Raw genomic sequence first — 20,760 nt, forward strand, 5'->3', positions numbered from 1 at the left:
AAGAGAGACATTATTAAACCTTTCCATTGACCAAACATGTTAGCAAACTACTCCTCTAAGAAATGTTGTACCCCTGATTGTTCATGCATAGTTTTAGATAGGGTGCGAAGGCCTTCTAAAGCCCTTGTGACGGAACCGTCTGGAGCCGTGTTATTGGGAATAAATGTGCAGCACATCTCCCCAAACATTGCATAAACTCCACCCTTCTCTGCAAGAAGCATATCCAACGCCATCCTATTTTGCACAGCCATAAGGGATGTTGGACCCAATTGTTCAGCCAGGCCCTCTACCGCGTCCCTAGTGAGATTGGCCAATCGGAGTATGTTGTAATGTACATAGTTGATCCTTTCTACATTTTTTATAGGGGTCACAGGGAAGAAGGCAGAGATAATTGGCAAACTTTCAAACCCTGCAGCGATTTGATCAGCTAGTTTGTAGTCGTTAGGGACCCCTCGTGGGATTCCGATGGAATCGATGTAGGTGGGAGAGTCGACAGACAAATCGAAGGAGCCCGGGGCGTGGCGTTTGGACAGCGCGTGTCTCCTACGTTGAGTGATTAGGTTGGTATTAAGTGTGTCTTTAGGGTCCGTGAGCCCCAGTTTTTTGCCTAATAACATTAGGGGTGCCTGGAGGCGCACCATAGCACACAATCCTACAGATAGTTCGGGAATACGGGTGAACAGGCGGTGACCCCCACAATAATAGTAGAGCCCAGCTCTGGCCCAATGTCCTATATTAGTGCTAGACAGGGTGAGGTTACACCAATCCGGAGAGACATTTCCTAGGTCAAAACGTGGGGATTTTTGAACCATGGAAAAACATGTGTACCCACCGGCGCCTTTGTCAGGCGTAAATGGGCCTGTCCTAGTGTCATTATCAATTGGAGGGAAAACTTTGGCTAGGGTGGTACAGTTAGGAGGGCTGGCCATCCTAGTCCGTTGTAACATACAGTTGTACCCCCAGGTATCTGTGGGAAACAGGGGCGCAGGGTCAGTGGCTAATTGCGGGCGGGCCGTAGCACAGGCTAGACAATCCCCGGCCATTTGTTCTTGGGCTGTTTGGGCAACCCATTTTAACCATAGGTTGTCATCTGTGTATCCTGTGGCCATTTGGATGACGTCTAGAGGTTGAAGTTGGCTATAATCCCCCGTGCATTTATCCGTACATGTAATTTTAGACAGGTATTTAATATTAGATGCTGCCCGAGGAAGGTTTCGTTCCACCTTTGGTTTAACTTTAATTTCGAAGAGGCCTTGTGGCGAACCCCCCCCTGCATGTACCGCGAGGACATCAAGTCCAGCGTCGGAGAGCACTACATTTTTTAGTGTTATGCGTACGGGATTACAAAACCTGACAACGCATGGGACGTTTGGGTTTCTCCTAATCACTTTCATTCTATGTTTGAGGGATCTAACGATTTCCGCCGATCGGTAAGGTGGCATGTATCCCCAGTCATCAGGACCCGAATTTGCTAGGACACCGGACCAGGACTCGCAGGTGCACCCGTATGTGTATGTGACGGACACATAAGGGTCGCCTTTGGTCCTGTATGTACTGCCTCTGTAAATGTAAGGAGCACCTTTAACCGTATCTGTGACGGTTTTGTTACATACCGCAGGGGCTAACCAGACATATTTGGCTAGGTAGGAATAGGTACGGTCGAGGCTTCTGCAGGGGGCAATTTTGCACAAGTCGAGTTGTATTATTCCATCACTACCTGCATGGAGAGTGAAGGTTTGTCTAGGAGACATTGGGGTAACTACTGTCTCATAATGGCCCCGTTTGACTCTAGTTACGGATTCATTTGGCGGAGGAGTGGAGTCTGGGTGGTCAATGGAATCACATAAGATTAAAATAATGGTAACAATCATAGTAGAAACCAGGGCTAATCCTGCCAACCCTTTCCAGTTACCATACATAGTTATACTGTGAGCTCCAACCCTTCTAGTGTCAGTATACGTCTATTCTAACCCCCAAGTTATTAAAAAATGCTTTGAACCACTGGGTCACTCAACCATGATTTTAAAGGTTACAATGTACATACAGCAGGGCGAACAAGTAGATTATTACTCCTAACACTAGTAGTGACCAACAGGTTATCAGGAAATTCAGGGCTCCTTCAGACATTTTCTATTGTTCTCTGAGAGGTTTTGGTCCCTGTGTCAGTATCACATGAGGTAAAAAGAAAGACAAATCCCTTAAATATAGATTTTTTAGAAAACAACTCCCTAAATTTGGGTTTATAAATGGGGTCTTCTTATAGGTTAATAAATGACTTTAACCTGTGGATTAAGATACCACTTCCCTCAAAAATGAGTTATTAAAAGAACTTTACACTGTGGGTTAAGATACCACTTCCCTCAAAAAATGGGTTATTAAAAGAACTTTAAACTGTGGGTTAAGATACCACTTCCCTCAAAAAATGGGTTAGTAAATGAACTTTAAACTGTGGGTTAAGATACCACTTCCCTCAAAAAATGGGTTAGTAAATGAGGTGCTATGTGTAGCTTATAGCAACCTGATCAGAGGGGAGCAGGTTCCTCTGTCTTCCCGTGAAGTCCTGTGTCTTCGTGCTCCGGCCCGCTGATGGCGACTTCTGGGCTGTCGGTTGTAGGGATGTCCTTGTTGTCCTTCTCCTCCAGTCCGCTGATGCCTGCTTCCAAGTCGTCTGCTGTAGGGATGTCCGCGAGGTCCTTCTCCTCCAGTCCGCTGATGCCTGCTTCCAAGTCGTCTGCTGTAGGGATGTCCGCGTTGATGATAGCCAGGTCCGTCCGGATGTCGTCGAGGGTCCTTCCAGGTGATTTCCCCGCTGCACACTGGCTCCAGTGGTACCAGATGTCCCCCTTTCCTTCTAGGCGGACAGCATGGGATGTCCGCTGGGTCACTCTGTAGGGGCCGGTGAACCTGGGGTTGAGCCACTTGGGCCGGATGACCTTCAGCCAGACGAACTCCGCTGTGTTGGCCTCGTGTTTTTCGGGTCCCCCTTTGGCATCAGCAACCTGTGTGGAAAATCCTGACACCAATCCCTTAAGCTGCTGGAAATAAGGTTTCGGACTCAGGACCTCTACTTCCTTTCCTACACTCAAGGCTCCTGGGCCAGGAAACTGATGGCCATGTGTCAGCTCAAATGGGGAGAAGCCTGTCCCTTTGTTTATAGAGCTCCTAATTGACATGAGAGCCAGAGGCAAGGCCTCTAACCATTTCATGCCTGTCTCCTCACATGCTTTGCTGAGTTTCTGTTTGATGTTCTGGTTCATCCTTTCTACCTTTCCCTGAGATTGGGGGTGATAGACAGCTCCAAAACTGTGTCTTAGTCCTAAAGACTGTTCTACTGTGCGTAGGTCGTGGTTCTTGAAATGGCTGCCATTGTCTGACCTCACTTTCCTAGGAAACCCATGTAGTGGAATGTAATGAGTGACTAAGAACTTGATCACTGAGTCTGCATCTTCTCTCCTGCATGGCATAGCTTCTGGCCAACCTGTGTATGCATCGACTACAACTAGTAAGTATCTGAACCCTCTTACTTTGTCAATCATGTCAGTGTAGTCAATTATGATTTCTTCTCCTGCCATCTTAGGTAAAGGAAACTTTCCCTGGTGCGGTTTTACAGTGGCTCTGATGTTATGGGTTAAGCAAATTACACATTCCTCTAGGTAATTAGCTATCATGTCAGGTAGGTAAGGGTGCCACCAGTGAGTCAGGTGTCTGTTCATTTGAGTTTTGCCGCAATGTGTTGGGCCGTGTGCTTCTTTAAGCATTGATCTTATCCATCCTGGGGGTATCACTGGTCTCCCATCTGGGGAGTACCATATCCCGTCTTTGTTGGTAGCTCCTCTGTCTAACCATACTGTCTTGTCTTGAGGAGACCCTGTTGCTTGAGCTTCTTTAAGAGTATCATCTGTTACTGCGGGCAGTAAGTCAGCAGATTTTAAGACCAGCATTTGAAACTGGGGCATATACCCTGCTTTGGCTTTAGCTGCCTTGTCTGCTGCATTGTTACCCCAAGCCAAATAGTTGTCCACCGTGCTGTGACCTTTACATTTAAGTAAAGCTAGTTTGTTGGGTAACATTACTGCTTCTGCAAGCCTTTTGATCTGTTTCTCGTGTTTGATGGGAGTATTGGTGGATGTTACAAATCCTGCTCGCATCCATTGGCGCATCTCCACATGTATGACACCATGAACATATGCTGAATCTGTATAGATGTTTACATCTTTTCCCTTTGATAGCTCTAATGCTGCAATGACTCCCATTACTTCTGCCAACTGTGCTGAGACTTTCCCTGTTACTTCTCCTGTTGATCTTTCTTCAAACTCTCCCTCAGCTTTTTGACTCACGACTGCGTAGGCCGCTTGGAGCCCTTTGGTGGGGTGTCTAAAACAACAGCCGTCTGTGAACAGGTTTTCTGCATGTGGCATAGGCTCGTCTCTGAGATCTATTCTTAGCTTCACATCCTGGATGATTCTTTCCTCACACCTATGGGGTTCTCCGCTGCCAATGGTGTCTGCGCTGTTAACTCCTTCATGTGTGTAGGTGATGTGTGCTTGCGTCAGAGTTTTCTCTAACCTGGTCTGTCTTGTGGAAGTCATTGTGAATGCACTTGAGTTCACAAAAGAGACAATGCTATGTGTTGTCAGTACTGTCAAAGGGTGTCTCATCACAATGTGTGAAATTTTGTTTAAGATACGTGCTGTACCTGCTGCATGTCTTGTGCATGGAGGTTCCCTGTTCTCCACTCTGTCCAGTGTGACACTAATGTACATCAGTATTGACCTACATCCCCCCTTTTTCTGAAATAGAACACCATTTACTGTGTTCTCATTTTCAGAAACATCAAGGAAAAATGGCAATGCATAGGATGCAGAGGCGAGAGAGGTGACCTGGGACATGGATTGTTTGAGAGAAATGAACGCAGCTTCTGCAGCTTGTGTCCAGTCCAGTGTGACAGTGAGATTGCGCATGCCTTTCTCATTGATCAGTGTCCTCAGTACAGCTGTTCTTGGGTTATACTCTGGGATATAGTGTCTGCTGTAGCCTGTGAGACCCAGAAAAGATAACATGTCTTTGACTGTCCTGGGTTTTGGGTGATGCAATATAACCTCCTGATGTGTTGCTGACATGCCCGTACCTGCTGGAGAGATAACTCTGCCCAAAAATGTCACCTCTTTACGGGTGCATTGTAGCTTTTTCTTGGAGACCTTGAACCCTGTTGCATGGAGGCGAACCAGTAGGTTCCTGGTGGCCTCTAAACAAGAGGCTGTGGAGGGTGCTGCAATGAGAAGGTCATCTACATACTGGATCAACACCACCCCCTCTGGTAATGAAACGCCATCTAGCTGTTCCCTGAGTATTTTGTTAAATATTCCTGGAGACAGACTGAAGCCTTGGGGCAGTCTCGTGTACTGTAGTTTCTCCCCTCCCATTGTAAATGAAAAAATAGGCCTCATCTTCTCCGCCAGGGGTATGCAGAAGAAAGCGTTGGCCAGATCAATACAGGTGAACCAGGTATGTTCAGGTGTGATATTACAAATAGCCGTGTATGGGTTAGGCACTGGTACCAGAGCTGTAGTTGTAATAGCATTAATGGTCCTTAAATCATGAGCCATTCTGTACTCCCCGCTAGGTTTTGATACCGGGAGTATTGGAGTGTTCCACTCGCTTTGTGAGGGTTCCAACACCCCTGCTCTCTTCAGACCCTCAACTGCCTTGCTGATTCCCCCTTTGGCCTGTGGTTTAACAGGGTACTGTGGTTGATATACAGGCATAGTGCTACTCACTTCAAATGTTATTGGTGCAGCCTTTGAGCAGAAACCTACGTCATGAGAGTCAGATGCCCACAGGTCAGGTGGGAGGTCACGCAACATGTCTTCAGTAAATGAATGGTCAGTCTTTTCTCTACCGTGATGTCTCTCCACTTCGTGTCTCTCCATGAAGATGCATTCTTGTGTGTAGATTTTTAGAGCATAAGCCTTGTGTGAGGGAGAGTATGTGAGTGCTGCTATTTGTGTTGGTTCCCAATCCTCGACTTCTAGCAGTGTCTTTACCATAGGACCAAGTTCCCTGGCTTCATAGCCCCTCCCGATAGCTAATGAAATGTGTGGTGTGGCTTCAGCTGACATACGGTACCAATAGAGTTGCTCATCAGTGAGTTCAACAGATGCAGCCACCCCTGCTTGACCCATAAATAAATTGGTTCTGTCTACGTCCCAAATGGACATAGCCACCTCTGCGTCATACGCATATGCATAACTTTGGTCGTCCATTCTATCATAATTCAGCGTCAGATGGGGAGGATCTGGAGGGGAACCATAAGGCCTGGTGAAATCTGACCATGGTTGACCATGGTCAGCATGGTATTTCATGGCCAACCATGGTAAAACCATGGTTGGCCATGAAATACCATGGTGCCTGACCATGGTAACCAAATTCTACCATGGTCAACCATGGTCTACCATGTTTTTATAACCATGGTCTAACCATGGTTTCCTTCAACCATGGTAGACCATGGTCTACATGTACCTTGTTCCAAGAAACCATGGTCAACCATGGTAGAACATGATCTAAATGTATGTTTCAAGAAACCATGGTCAGCCATGGTAGACCATGGCCTACATTTGTACATCGTACTTTTGTTTCTAGAAACCATGGTCAACCATGGTCTACATGTACCCTTGTTCTAAACCTGCCTTAAATGGGGTCACAAATATAAACAACAAATTTGAAGAAAGAAAATTAAATTATTAGCTTGTGTAAATTAAATTAAATAAATAATAAATTAAATTAAATAATTAATACATTAAATAAATAAAGTAAATTAAATTAGCTTCGATGGCACACACACACACACACACACACACACACACACACACACCCCTACTGGTTTTTGTGAACTAGAAGGACACTTTGACCCAAACACGTTTTTTCCTTCATTAGAAGGACACCCCTTTCCACTAGCTTTACAAAGATGTTTTGAATATCAAAAAATCTATTTTGAGCCATACAACACAAATTCCACTTCAAATGTCCAATACACATAGCACAACTCAAAATACAACAACCTGACACCATGCTTAATTAGGAGGACAGCAGATAATGAGCTGCATAAGCCCCGCCCATGACACAATGGTTATTTGGGAGGACAGTAGCTATACAACACACAAACATGTCACTGAAGTGTATTAAAGGGGCAAACATGATTTAATGGAACATAACTTTACACAAACAAGTGTTGGATTGTGCATTACAAAAACAAACCTTTTATAAAGGGACAAAATGTTTTGCACAACAGCATAGGAATACCTGATTTGTGATGTAATATTTAAAAATGAGACAATATAGTGCACCATAGATATATAGCTTAAAAGTATGTTAATGTATATGTATGTTTATGTGTTTTAGTTATTGCTTGCCTCCTGTTTCCAATCTGTTGTTTTCATGCAAATGTAGAACCACATTCTAATACTCTCCAGAGGGGTATACTACAAGCAGGTCTTCCGAGACGAATTAAAAACATTTGCAAGTAAATGCTTATATTTGCAGCACTGCTAATTGCAATTACATCATCGATATGAAAAGAACCGATTTTATAGCAAAGTGACGGAACTGGTTTATCACTAATACAAAATGCTATTTGCCCTACAAGACTGCTCATCTACTTGGAGCATTACCTTTTAAAAGCTGACACAAAAGGGCGTATTGCACCTTGCACAGTGAACAATGAGCCAAGTTTAATGGTTATTTTCACATACAGTAACATTTTCTCACATGAAAATTGAGCGAAGACTAAATCTTCATTATTTGAAACATATAACTCTCCTTCCACCTTGGAACAACAGAGGATTAGGACCACACAAAAAAGAAAAGATAGGAGAATAAACTCATAATTACGAGATTAAAGTTGCTATGTTAGAAGAATAAAGATGAAATTATCCTGGGGGCTGAGGGGTCGTTGCAGCAGATCTTCAAGGAAGTTATATTGACAGATTGGAACTGGAACGGATCAAACACTCATAAACAAAACTTTGCTAAAATACAACTACCGTAATAAGGTAAACAACTATCCACAATCCAATTTTCATCAAAACAACTTCACACCCGCCGCACTCCAAGCTGGACACATAACACAGGTGTCTGTCTGCAGCCAGAGGAGAGAGGAGGGGTCAGGGACCGTCTACAAAGTGCAACACTGAAAAAAATACTGCAAATAAACTACTAAAACCACCTATTTCCGCAGACTTGCATGTGTAGTGTAAGCAACTGAGGAGTTATTGAGTATAGTATCTTCGTAGACGGTCCCTGACCCCTCCTCTCTCCTCTGGCTGCAGAGAGACACCTGTGTGATTTGTCCAGCTCAGAGGGCGGCGGGTGTGAAGTTGTTTTGATGAAATTGGATTGTGGATAGTTGTTTACCTTATTACGGTAGTTAGTTTCTGTTTTAGCAACGTTTGGTTTATGAGTGTTTGATCCGTGAAGTTCCAATCCTTCAATATAACTATGTGCTGCAACAACCCCTCAGCCCCCGGAATGATTTCATTTTTATTCTCCTAACATAACAGCTTTAATCTTGTAATTATCCTTATAATAAAACATTGCTCCTACATGTAACATAATAATTAAAGTTTAACTGTGAACTGTCCTCACTGCATGTTCGATTAAATGTCATCTTTTTTCTAGCAGTGCTTTCTTCTTCTGAGTCGTGCCTTGGTTCCTGACAAAGTCTCTAACATTTTGCAAAGAGCGACCAGCCAGAATAGGATGCTCTGTAGCTTGGCACTGTCTGCATTCTATCATTGTCGCCAATTTCCCCTTGGCAATGTGTGCATTAAAGTGTCTCAAAACTGCTGCCACCTCTTTTGGAGACCACTTCTGTTTTTTCATCCTGCTGGGATTCCTCTCCACAGCATTTTCAAGTGACTCTACAAACAGAAAAAGAGATCAGTCAATGGTAAACACGTTAACACGTATTTTAGTAGTATGGTAGTATGGTAGTATGGTAGTATAGTATGTAATATCTAAAGAGTATGATCATTCAGTTTAACAGTAAGAAGAAAAAAGGCATTGACACACAGTCCTCTTAATGTCTAAAGCGGTCCGGTAGAGTGATACACAGGACCTGTGTATCGAACCTCACAATTCAAATCCAGTCTACATGGTTTATAACTGGAAAGAAACATGTAACTAATACCAACATTGAGTTGTGGTTAACTCACCTGTTGAATGTCATCACAATGGGACTCAGATGTCATGGCACCATCTTCATGCAGAGTCTCAGTGGAAATCTTGGGGATGAAGAAGGACCAAGTTGAATCACTAAACATCCATAGTAGTACACAAATGCTTTACTGGCTCTTGTTGTGAGTTAACACAATCATGTAGAAAGACACTGATTATAGTATGTAATATCTAAAGAGTATGATCATTCAGTTTAACAGTAAGAAGAAAAACAGCATTGACACACAGTCCTCTTAGTGTCTAAAGCGGTCCAGTAGAGTGATACACAGGACCTGTGTATCGAACCTCACAATTCAAATCCAGTCTACATGGTTTATAACTGGAAAGAAACATGTAACTAATACCAACATTGAGTTGTGGTTAACTCACCTGTTGAATGTCATCAAAATGGGACTCAGATGTCATGGCAGCATCTTCATGCAGAGTCTCAGTGGAAATCTTGGGGATGAAGAAGGACCAAGTTGAATCACTAAACATCCATAGTAGTACACAAATGCTTTAATGGCTCTTGTTGTGAGTTAACACAATCATGTAGAAAGACACTGATTATAGTATGTAATATCTAAAGAGTATGATCATTCAGTTTAACAGTAAGAAGAAAAAAGGCATTGACACACAGTCCTCTTAGTGTCTAAAGCGGTCCAGTAGAGTAATACACAGGACCTGTGTATCGAACCTCACAATTCAAATCCAGTCTACATGGTTTATAACTGGAAAGAAACATGTAACTAATACCAACATTGAGTTGTGGTTAACTCACCTGTTGAATGTCATCACAATGGGACTCAGATGTCATGGCAGCATCTTCATGCAGAGTCTCAGTGGAAATCTTGGGGATGAAGAAGGACCAAGTTGAATCACTAAACATCCATAGTAGTACACAAATGCTTTACTGGCTCTTGTTGTGAGTTAACACAATCATGTAGAAAGACACTGATTATAGTATGTAATATCTAAAGAGTATGATCATTCAGTTTAACAGTAAGAAGAAAAAAGGCATTGACACACAGTCCTCTTAGTGTCTAAAGCGGTCCAGTAGAGTGATACACAGGACCTGTGTATCGAACCTCACAATTCAAATCCAGTCTACATGGTTTATAACTGGAAAGAAACATGTAACTAATACCAACATTGAGTTGTGGTTAACTCACCTGTTGAATGTCATCACAATGGGACTCAGATGTCATGGCAGCATCTTCATGCAGAGTCTCAGTGGAAATCTTGGGGATGAAGAAGGACAAAGTTGAATCACTAAACATCCATAGTAGTACACAAATGCTTTACTGGCTCTTGTTGTGAGTTAACACAATCATGTAGAAAGACACTGATTATAGTATGTAATATCTAAAGAGTATGATCATTCAGTTTAACAGTAAGAAGAAAAAAGGCATTGACACACAGTCCTCTTAATGTCTAAAGCGGTCCGGTAGAGTGATACACAGGACCTGTGTATCGAACCTCACAATTCAAATCCAGTCTACATGGTTTATAACTGGAAAGAAACATGTAACTAATACCAACATTGAGTTGTGGTTAACTCACCTGTTGAATGTCATCACAATGGGACTCAGATGTCGTGGCACCATCTTCATGCAGAGTCTCAGTGGAAATCTTGGGGATGAAGAAGGACCAAGTTGAATCACTAAACATCCATAGTAGTACACAAATGCTTTAATGGCTCTTGTTGTGAGTTAACACAATCATGTAGAAAGACACTGATTATAGTATGTAATATCTAAAGAGTATGATCATTCAGTTTAACAGTAAGAAGAAAAACAGCATTGACACACAGTCCTCTTAGTGTCTAAAGCGGTCCAGTAGAGTAATACACAGGACCTGTGTATCGAACCTCACAATTCAAATCCAGTCTACATGGTTTATAACTGGAAAGAAACATGTAACTAATACCAACATTGAGTTGTGGTTAACTCACCTGTTGAATGTCATCACAATGGGACTCAGATGTCATGGCAGCATCTTCATGCAGAGTCTCAGTGGAAATCTTGGGGATGAAGAAGGACAAAGTTGAATCACTAAACATCCATAGTAGTACACAAATGCTTTACTGGCTCTTGTTGTGAGTTAACACAATCATGTAGAAAGACACTGATTATAGTATGTAATATCTAAAGAGTATGATCATTCAGTTTAACAGTAAGAAGAAAAAAGGCATTGACACACAGTCCTCTTAATGTCTAAAGCGGTCCGGTAGAGTGATACACAGGACCTGTGTATCGAACCTCACAATTCAAATCCAGTCTACATGGTTTATAACTGGAAAGAAACATGTAACTAATACCAACATTGAGTTGTGGTTAACTCACCTGTTGAATGTCATCACAATGGGACTCAGATGTCATGGCACCATCTTCATGCAGAGTCTCAGTGGAAATCTTGGGGATGAAGAAGGACCAAGTTGAATCACTAAACATCCATAGTAGTACACAAATGCTTTACTGGCTCTTGTTGTGAGTTAACACAATCATGTAGAAAGACACTGATTATAGTATGTAATATCTAAAGAGTATGATCATTCAGTTTAACAGTAAGAAGAAAAAAGGCATTGACACACAGTCCTCTTAATGTCTAAAGCGGTCCGGTAGAGTGATACACAGGACCTGTGTATCGAACCTCACAATTCAAATCCAGTCTACATGGTTTATAACTGGAAAGAAACATGTAACTAATACCAACATTGAGTTGTGGTTAACTCACCTGTTGAATGTCATCACAATGGGACTCAGATGTCATGGCAGCATCTTCATGCAGAGTCTCAGTGGAAATCTTGGGGATGAAGAAGGACCAAGTTGAATCACTAAACATCCATAGTAGTACACAAATGCTTTACTGGCTCTTGTTGTGAGTTAACACAATCATGTAGAAAGACACTGATTATAGTATGTAATATCTAAAGAGTATGATCATTCAGTTTAACAGTAAGAAGAAAAAAGGCATTGACACACAGTCCTCTTAATGTCTAAAGCGGTCCGGTAGAGTGATACACAGGACCTGTGTATCGAACCTCACAATTCAAATCCAGTCTACATGGTTTATAACTGGAAAGAAACATGTAACTAATACCAACATTGAGTTGTGGTTAACTCACCTGTTGAATGTCATCACAATGGGACTCAGATGTCATGGCACCATCTTCATGCAGAGTCTCAGTGGAAATCTTGGGGATGAAGAAGGACCAAGTTGAATCACTAAACATCCATAGTAGTACACAAATGCTTTACTGGCTCTTGTTGTGAGTTAACACAATCATGTAGAAAGACACTGATTATAGTATGTAATATCTAAAGAGTATGATCATTCAGTTTAACAGTAAGAAGAAAAAAGGCATTGACACACAGTCCTCTTAATGTCTAAAGCGGTCCGGTAGAGTAATACACAGGACCTGTGTATCGAACCTCACAATTCAAATCCAGTCTACATGGTTTATAACTGGAAAGAAACATGTAACTAATACCAACATTGAGTTGTGGTTAACTCACCTGTTGAATGTCATCACAATGGGACTCAGATGTCATGGCACCATCTTCATGCAGAGTCTCAGTGGAAATCTTGGGGATGAAGAAGGACCAAGTTGAATCACTAAACATCCATAGTAGTACACAAATGCTTTACTGGCTCTTGTTGTGAGTTAACACACAATATCCACCTCATAGTTCAATAACAGGTCATCAAGTCAATGGCCATAATTTAAAATCATCTTATGTATTAATAGCATTTCTTATAGAACTGTTCAATTTTCCATGTGACTAACATATTGGACATGGCAGAGCTAAGTTTATTGTGAAAATAGTGTTAAATGATAGATTTACATAGCAGTGATGATACAAGACACCATTCATAATTACCCTGCATCTCCATGGCCAATCAGAATCGCTGTAGTCATAAGCTATCTCTTGTCCGGGACTGATGTCTTTGAGTGCAAAAAGACAAAGATGGGGCTTTCCATCCACTTTGATCAATTTCATTTTGCAGTTCGGGTTCACATGGTCATCGTTGACAAGTCTCCCTAGGGAGTTGTCCTCTTTGGCAGCATCAACACTGATTGGGCAAGGACACAATTCTGATTACAAACTAACAGTATTACAACCACAGCAAACTAGCATTAGATTAAATACATATAGACAAAAAAAGTCTCAAAATGTACACTGTATGCCCAACTTAACATCAATATAGCAGTGTTTGTATGTCTGGGTAACTACACATTTAGAAATAACATTACAATATTTACCTACCATAACTCTTGTCCATTAAAACGAAAGTCGAACATGAAAACCTTGAGTGCATTATGATATAGTTTATGCCGGTTTTCACGTTCAGACTTTGTAATGACTTCCCCTCTGTATTCAATGAGGAAGTCTCCATTTTGAAACGGTCGGCAGCTGAAAACTCCTCGACCTAACAAAGATCAGAGGATGGGTCAGGAGAAGTGATGAGGTTAAAAAACAATACACATTTGTCATGCTCATGACAAGAATAGTACACAAAATAGTGACAAAATACTTTTGTCACTCACCTTTATAGGAATTGATGAATTTCACATCAAATCCATCCTTGTCTTTGCACACGGATGAAAAATGTGCAGCCTCTTCTCGCGGTTTAATCTTTGCTCTCCGAGGTCTTGCTGATGTCATATCCATTATTTTCACTGTTGGTGAGAAAACAGAACCTTTGATTATCTATGAAAGCCATGCCACTGAAACAGCTTAATATGTGTAACAATGGCTGATAAGTCACTGCATTTGGCATCTATAAACTAAATAAACTGTTCAGCTTCATATTTTCACTGGATGCTTCCCTCAAAATCTCAACCAGTGTTAACGCTGTTACGCTGTATGGGTTTAAATGAACTTTAAATTCAGATGCAGAAACAGATGGCTAACTAACTGGCTGCTTCCAGCAGCTAACAGCTTGAAAAGTGCAGACAAATGTAAGACATGGAAAGCTGTGATTATAAGACGGCAATAACATAGGTAACAGTCAGCAATCACGCTAAATATCTGAGATATTTCATCAACTTAATCAGAGCATAGTTCACTGTTAACACAGCAACGGGCTAACAGCTATGTCTGTGAAGCATGCTATGTCTGTGAAGCATGCTACTTTTACTTTTAAGTTCCAACTCACATGGAGTTGGAACTTACCAGGATGAATTAAGCTCATCAATATTATCTACAAATGCTTGCTCAATAAATGTATGGAAAAAACTGCCTTAAATAACATTATTTGGAATAAAAAACGCAAATGTAGGCCTACTGACTAGATGAATGCTGACATGTGTCCCCAAATAAGCTAGCATTAGCCGTAGCTGCTAACGTTTTACCCTAAAACCTGTCATTCCATACAGTTTCAACAAGCTTCCAATATAAAAACAGTGACAAGCTTCGAAACAAGAATTAAAAGATAACATTAGCAGTGTCATTTAATTTTTTACACCAGTCCTACCTTGAACTTGTGACGTCTGGGGAATGAAATGCGAATATGGCCTCACTGCCACCGCAGTCCGGGGAGTCCCTCCCCCTTGTGAATTTCCACGGAATGCTGATTCCCAAACGTCAAAATATTATTAAGGGCAAATGTATACATTCATGATTGGATGCATGTAAACAAAGGTAAAGTTACCTTATTAAAAGTAAATTATAACTTATTGTAACATTGAGCTGAGCTCCATGTAATCCGGATACTCTGCCTATTTTTCGGACATATGATGATGCCTGCTCGGCCCGGGCCGGACACTGAAATAATTTTCGTGGTTACCTGCTGGGAACGTGGTGCTCCCTTGCTTAAGCAGTGTTTCCCTTTAATGGAAAAAGGATCAATTTAATATGATTTGAGAGGCTGAGAAGAGTCAGCAATGCCGGTGTTATGCCGTAGATTGAAGCCTTGCCGTAGATTGAAGCCCTGTTCGCGAGGACGTGCATCTTTTGAATGATATATTTATTTCCCATCAGATTAAACAGCAAACGGTTGAATAAATAATGTGCATACAATTGCGAGGAGGCTCGCTTTAAGGACACTTTTCAGATCTGTCACAATCTTCGTATTGGAACAAACTTCCGTTTTTAAGTGTAGTCCCACTCTGTTATGTTCCTCCTTCAGCACAGACAATGACAGGATAATATGTAATTTGTCAGTATAGTCCTATTTCTTAAAACCTTCGCTGTTGTTTAAGTGTCTGATACTTGATAACCACGAATAGTAAGCAATTATATAACAGTAATGATATAACATATATGATAATGTCAGACAATGTGTTATTTTCAATCAAGCCTCAAAGATAATTTTTTCAAACTGGCTTCACTCACTTTAATTGCTCCTTTGAATGTGATTGTCCTCTGTGATTTCCTACTCAACACATGTTTGTATTGTAATGCCACTCATATTTTATTTTTTATTTTATTTTGAAGTGACATTGAATGTTTTGAAAGGTGCCCTAAAATAAAGTGTATTATTGATCTTATATCTGTGCCTCTATCACACTATTAATGTTCCTTATTTTAGACTAGGTTTTTACTGGTGTCAATAGGGAAGATCTGCACTGTTCTCTACATAACATGTTCAGCAGAGCAGGTATTTCTCCTGCTAGATATGGCACCCCCCCTACAACTTTGTCCAGGACAGTCACAACGTCACCAAAATCACACTGTTGCCTGTTCCCCTCTAGTGTGTGCTCACAAAAGCATTTTACTCTGGGCCCAGCAGGTACAAAATTAAAGAGGGGCTTCCAAATCCAGCAGAGCAGGTGCTGCCGGATTTGGATCCCCCCCCCCCCTATATCTTTGTCCAAGATAGTCACAACTTCACCAAAATCACACTGGTGTTTGCTGTTCCCCTCTAGTTTATGCTCACCAAAGCATTTTACTCTGGGCCCAGCAGGTGAAAAACTAAATAGGGGGTTCCAAAACAACAAGTTTGAATCCCTGAAAGGTGCACAAGTTGTTCTTCAATTCAATCATGCTTCATAAGCTTAAGAGCAACAGAAGCACAGCTCCGATGTAAGACGCCATTGTTGTTGTGATGTAGGCTTTACGCCGCGGCGTTAACAGCGACGTGATGACGTAGCTCATACAGGAGGCTCTGGTCAGCGGAAAAGCAAACTGGTTCAACATTGAGAACCAATTGCGAACCGCTGTTGAACCAGCATGGAGCCCGAACAGTTCTCTGTTGCCACTTTCACACCAAACCAGAATGATGGAATCCCTAATTTCCTCTCAATTGTACGTTGAGAAACGTTGTTCTTAAACTGTTGGACTATTTGCTCACGCAGTTCTTCACAAAGTGGGGAACCTCGCCCCATCCTTGCTTGAAAATATTTGAGGCTTCTTTTATACCCAATCATGACACTCACCTGTTTCCAGTTCACCTGTTGACCTGGGGAATGTTCCAAACTGGGATTTTTGTAGCATTCTTCAACTTTCCCAGTCTTTTGTTGACACTGTCCCAGCTTTATGAAACGTGTTGCAGTAATCAAATTCAAAATGAAAGAATATTAAACAGTTTATCAGTTTGAATATTAAACATCTTGTATTTGTAGTGGATTCAACTGAATATAGGTCAACAACAATTAGAAAAGCATTGTAGTCTGTTTTTATTTATGTTTTACACAAAATCCTAACTTCACCTGAATTTCGGTTTGTAAATGTGTTGGATGGGTAGTGGCTCAGTCATAGGGGGCTTGGACTGGGAGCCGTAGGGTCGCCGGTTCAAGTCCCCGACCAGACCTAAAATATGGAGTGTGGACCACTACTTGGAGAGGTCCCAGTTCACCTCCTGCTCTGCCGTGGTGCCCTTGAGCAAGGTACCGGACACCCCCCTTACCCCCTCACTTTCATTGCTCCCCGGGCGCTGTACACTAGCTGCCCACTAGCTTCCCACTGCTCCTAGTACTAGGCTCCTGGTACTAGGATGGGTTAAATGCAGAGGCCAAATTTCACTGTGTGCTCTGCATGTGAGACTATTAAAGAGGGTTTCATCCCTCCCAATTCTATTCTAGAAGTATTGCAGAGATGAGTGTCGTATGAGTGGGAATGTTGTTTGCTTTGAGCAAACAAATACAAACAGACGCTAATGAGCTGAAATTAGTCTTACAATCTTAATTCAGCACTCTTTGTCTATGTTTTACCATCCACCTAACACAATACAATTTTCAATATTGTTCTACATATGACGGGGGGACGGGCAGCGTTGACTATGGATCAGTCACAATATAAATAAATGCACACATAATGATTCACACATGGTAGAATGAGGATTTACATATACATTTCTCTATCTGCATAAATGTGGTTTGTTTCTAAAAATGTTTTAGATCCACACAAGAATGTTTGTAATAGATATCCACAAGAATTTTAATTCAAGTGTTAGCAATTTTCATTAAAGATATATTTTGTGTTGTTACATTTATATAGAAACTATTCAACCTGCATTCACAAACTAGCCTTTCGTGTATGAAATGCAGAGCACTTTATACATAAAAAGCAATAAATATTCATGTGTTGATAAAAAATGTGGATAAATGTGGAATTTTTCACATTTACATAAAACAATACACATTTATGTGTGCAATGATAGATATGTGTTCGGAGAGAGATATGTATATCCTGATTTTACATTTCTGAACCATTTTGTGAGCATTTATTTATATTGAAGGACTACTTTGACAAAACAACATCCACATTTTTACTAAGGGCACAAGGTGGTGTACTCTATGTTGGGCATGCATTTTTATATCCAATAACAATAAATAACAAATAAACAATTACATCTGACAATGGAAGTTATGTAATATCCCTGCAGTTAAGATCTTGAGCAGTCTTGGTATAAATTCAGCCTTGTCTAAGAATGAAATAATACAATGGTAAAATGCAGTCAATTCAAAGACAAGACCTCAAAAAAGTGGTCTTGAGACAAAGACCGATATGGACTACTAAAGCACTGAGTCCCTAAAAGTATATTATCAGATAAAAGCTATAGTAAAGGTGCAATGAAATGTAGGTAGTATTAGACATAATAATAATAATAATAATAATAATAATAATAATAATAATAATGATAATAATAATAATAATAACATAATAATAATTAATTATTATTATGTTATTATTATTATTATTATTATTATTATTATTATTATTATTACAAACACAGCATTTTTCACAGAAACATGAATTGTCAGGACCATCCGGCAGTCAGCCAATCAGAGCTCCTTCTGTGTGAATATTCATGAGCGGGTGCAATACCCAAAACCAGCTGTACGAGCGCTGTTCTGACACACAGAAAATACACAATTTCTGGGTTTTGTGAATAAAAAGGTCTTTTTTTTTTTTTGGGGTATTTAAGCTTTCTACACATATAGAAACACTTCTACGCTTTTAGAATTTTTATTTATTAGCAGGACACCGACCCTGTCCTGTTAATAAAAAATGTCTGGCTAATGTCGGTGTGTATTCATACCAAAAGTCCTCTTAATTAACAAAGGTGCACACACACACACACACACACACACACACACACACACACACACACACACACACACACACACACACACACACACACACACACACACACACACACACACACACACACACACTGTTGTTGTTGTTATTACAGATGGCCCTGAGCCCAATAGAGATTGCCCTGAAAAATGCGCCGGACGAAATGACGCACGAAGGGTTTGGGGGGCCTCCCCCTAGAACATTTAGATTTTTGCAGGTCTTCTTAGATGCTGTCTGGTGCATTCTATAGACTGAATTATAAGTTGAACCACCACAATATTACAATTTCAATAGTATTCTTCATTTCACTTGTTTGTGTTTGCTCGCTTGCATGCCCTGCATAGCTATAATAAATACTTAAGTTGTTGGTCAAGACACTTTCCATCTGATGAAGGCAAATGCCTTCCCAGATGTAAAAAAGTAGATAACATTACATGCAGTTATAACTGCCAAAACAAACATTATTTACGCTATTATGGCCCCTGTTAAAAATGTTTGTAATGTTATCTACTGTAAGTTGGTCGAAGGAATGCCTCCTCATCCGAAAGCTGACCGAGCAGACCCGAGCAGCCGAGTGCATCCGCGAAGAACACACAATGGCGACGTCAGAGTTCCCGTTAGCAAGCAAATCTAAATCTCTTCGGTCAAAATGTCCGGTCAAAATAATTTCCCTTTAGCGCAATACCGCTTCAGTTGCGCCACTTATGTGACAGACAAGAAGAGTATGTGACAGACAAGAGTAGTCAATTCTAATGTGTAACACTTAATGTGGAGGAAGAGATGTGCTTTATGGGTTGATTGTGCGTTGATCTGTTGCTAATGCCTCGGGGTTCCGGTGGGCATGCAAACAAATGCATAATGCTGCGCTATACTTTGTGGCCTCACCCAGTTGCATAGCGACACTTATTGTTTAGGTCACGGTGTCTTTTAATAAGCAGGTAGTCATATCATTAGCTAAAACTAGCTGGATCCGATCGATATGGACATAAACGCGAGTGAAGTCTAATCTGACGGGAGAGAGAGATCAGCTGCTGCTGACGAGTCGACACGCAGCTCTGCATGATCACATGCAGCGGTGAGCGGAACAAAACACACACTTCAGGTTAGAATATCACACGTAGCTATTTTAATTACCTCTCAAACTACCTAAACTAGTTATAGATATGTTTAGTTTTACTGTCGGGTCACTCATTACTGGATCCGCGAGCTGCATGATACTGGTATAATAGATTGCCCGATCGGGCAACCAGCAGGTGAGGCTTCATGGCCCGCGCTAAATACTAGATGGCCCCGGGCCATCGGGCAGTCCTTAATGTCGAGCCCTGTAGACTAAGCTTATCTCGCAAAAATCGAATTTCATCTGGCAGACTTACTTTTGTTGTGAGCACTGACGAGATGAGACAGGATGCGTTCTTTCCGTGATAGAATCCTCCCGCATTCAGAACACTTAAACCTTGTGTTTCCATCAGTGTCAGTCTGGATCGAGTAGCAGTCTTCCTTTGACATCTTTGTAGTTTGCTGAATGAGTCCAGTTTGTTCATTTAGGAGTACGAGTTCAGCCTAAAAGTAAATATGAACTCGTGTTGCGTGCACAGTACGCCATCTTGTCTTGCTCTCGAAGTCTCATTCGAAATCTCGTATTTTCTCGGCGGGCGATTGGAGTCTATGGAGCAGTCTCCCGCGGAAATTTCCTCAGACTGGCCGAATATCAAGTGTTTTGATTGGTCTCCAGAAATCCCAGATGATCCAGATGATGCCATTCGCTGTTCCATAACCGTTGGCGCGAAGGCAACCTTTTCCGATCTTGCCAGTTAGCGTCACGATCGGCCAAATTGCCTAGATTTTAATTCTACATCTGCAAGTCATTTATTAAAGTGTAACTCAGCCAAGATACTCAAGATGACGACACACGCACTGATGTGGTGGCCTGCAGACCGACAGGGGACGGTCGTGAGCCTGAACTTGATAAAAATACCTAGGAAAGAGCTGTCAGAGTACCACGTTGGGGAAGAAGTACAAG

At 41.4% G+C, this 20,760-nt stretch overlaps 2 protein-coding genes across 2 annotated transcripts; both read right to left on the reverse strand.

Annotated features, from left to right (window-relative positions):
* Positions 1-7,702: 7,702 nt before the first annotated feature.
* On the reverse strand, positions 7,703-12,402 carry LOC307030320 (uncharacterized protein). Its single transcript, XM_079666664.1, has 8 exons — positions 12,338-12,402; positions 11,947-12,015; positions 11,165-11,233; positions 10,774-10,842; positions 10,383-10,451; positions 9,992-10,060; positions 9,210-9,278; positions 7,703-8,915 (listed from the first exon to the last, which is right to left on the reverse strand). Exons 1-8 carry the CDS (start codon positions 12,371-12,373, stop codon positions 8,874-8,876), a joined length of 492 nt encoding a protein of 163 aa, XP_079522790.1. The 5' UTR covers positions 12,374-12,402; the 3' UTR covers positions 7,703-8,873.
* Positions 12,403-12,719: 317 nt separating this feature from the next.
* Positions 12,720-18,158, reverse strand: LOC307029647 (N-lysine methyltransferase KMT5A-A-like; the record flags this gene model as incomplete). Its single annotated transcript, XM_079665728.1, has 6 exons — positions 16,595-18,158; positions 14,692-14,787; positions 13,763-13,894; positions 13,482-13,644; positions 13,095-13,287; positions 12,720-12,797 (listed from the first exon to the last, which is right to left on the reverse strand). The coding sequence occupies exons 1-6, from the start codon at positions 16,650-16,652 to the stop codon at positions 12,720-12,722; spliced, it is 720 nt and encodes a 239-aa protein (XP_079521854.1). The 5' UTR covers positions 16,653-18,158.
* Between the last annotated feature and the right edge of the window lie 2,602 nt (positions 18,159-20,760).

This window comes from Notothenia rossii (assembly GCF_949606895.1).
Source record: "Notothenia rossii genome assembly, chromosome: 2".
NCBI classification, from domain to species: domain Eukaryota; kingdom Metazoa; phylum Chordata; class Actinopteri; order Perciformes; family Nototheniidae; genus Notothenia; species Notothenia rossii.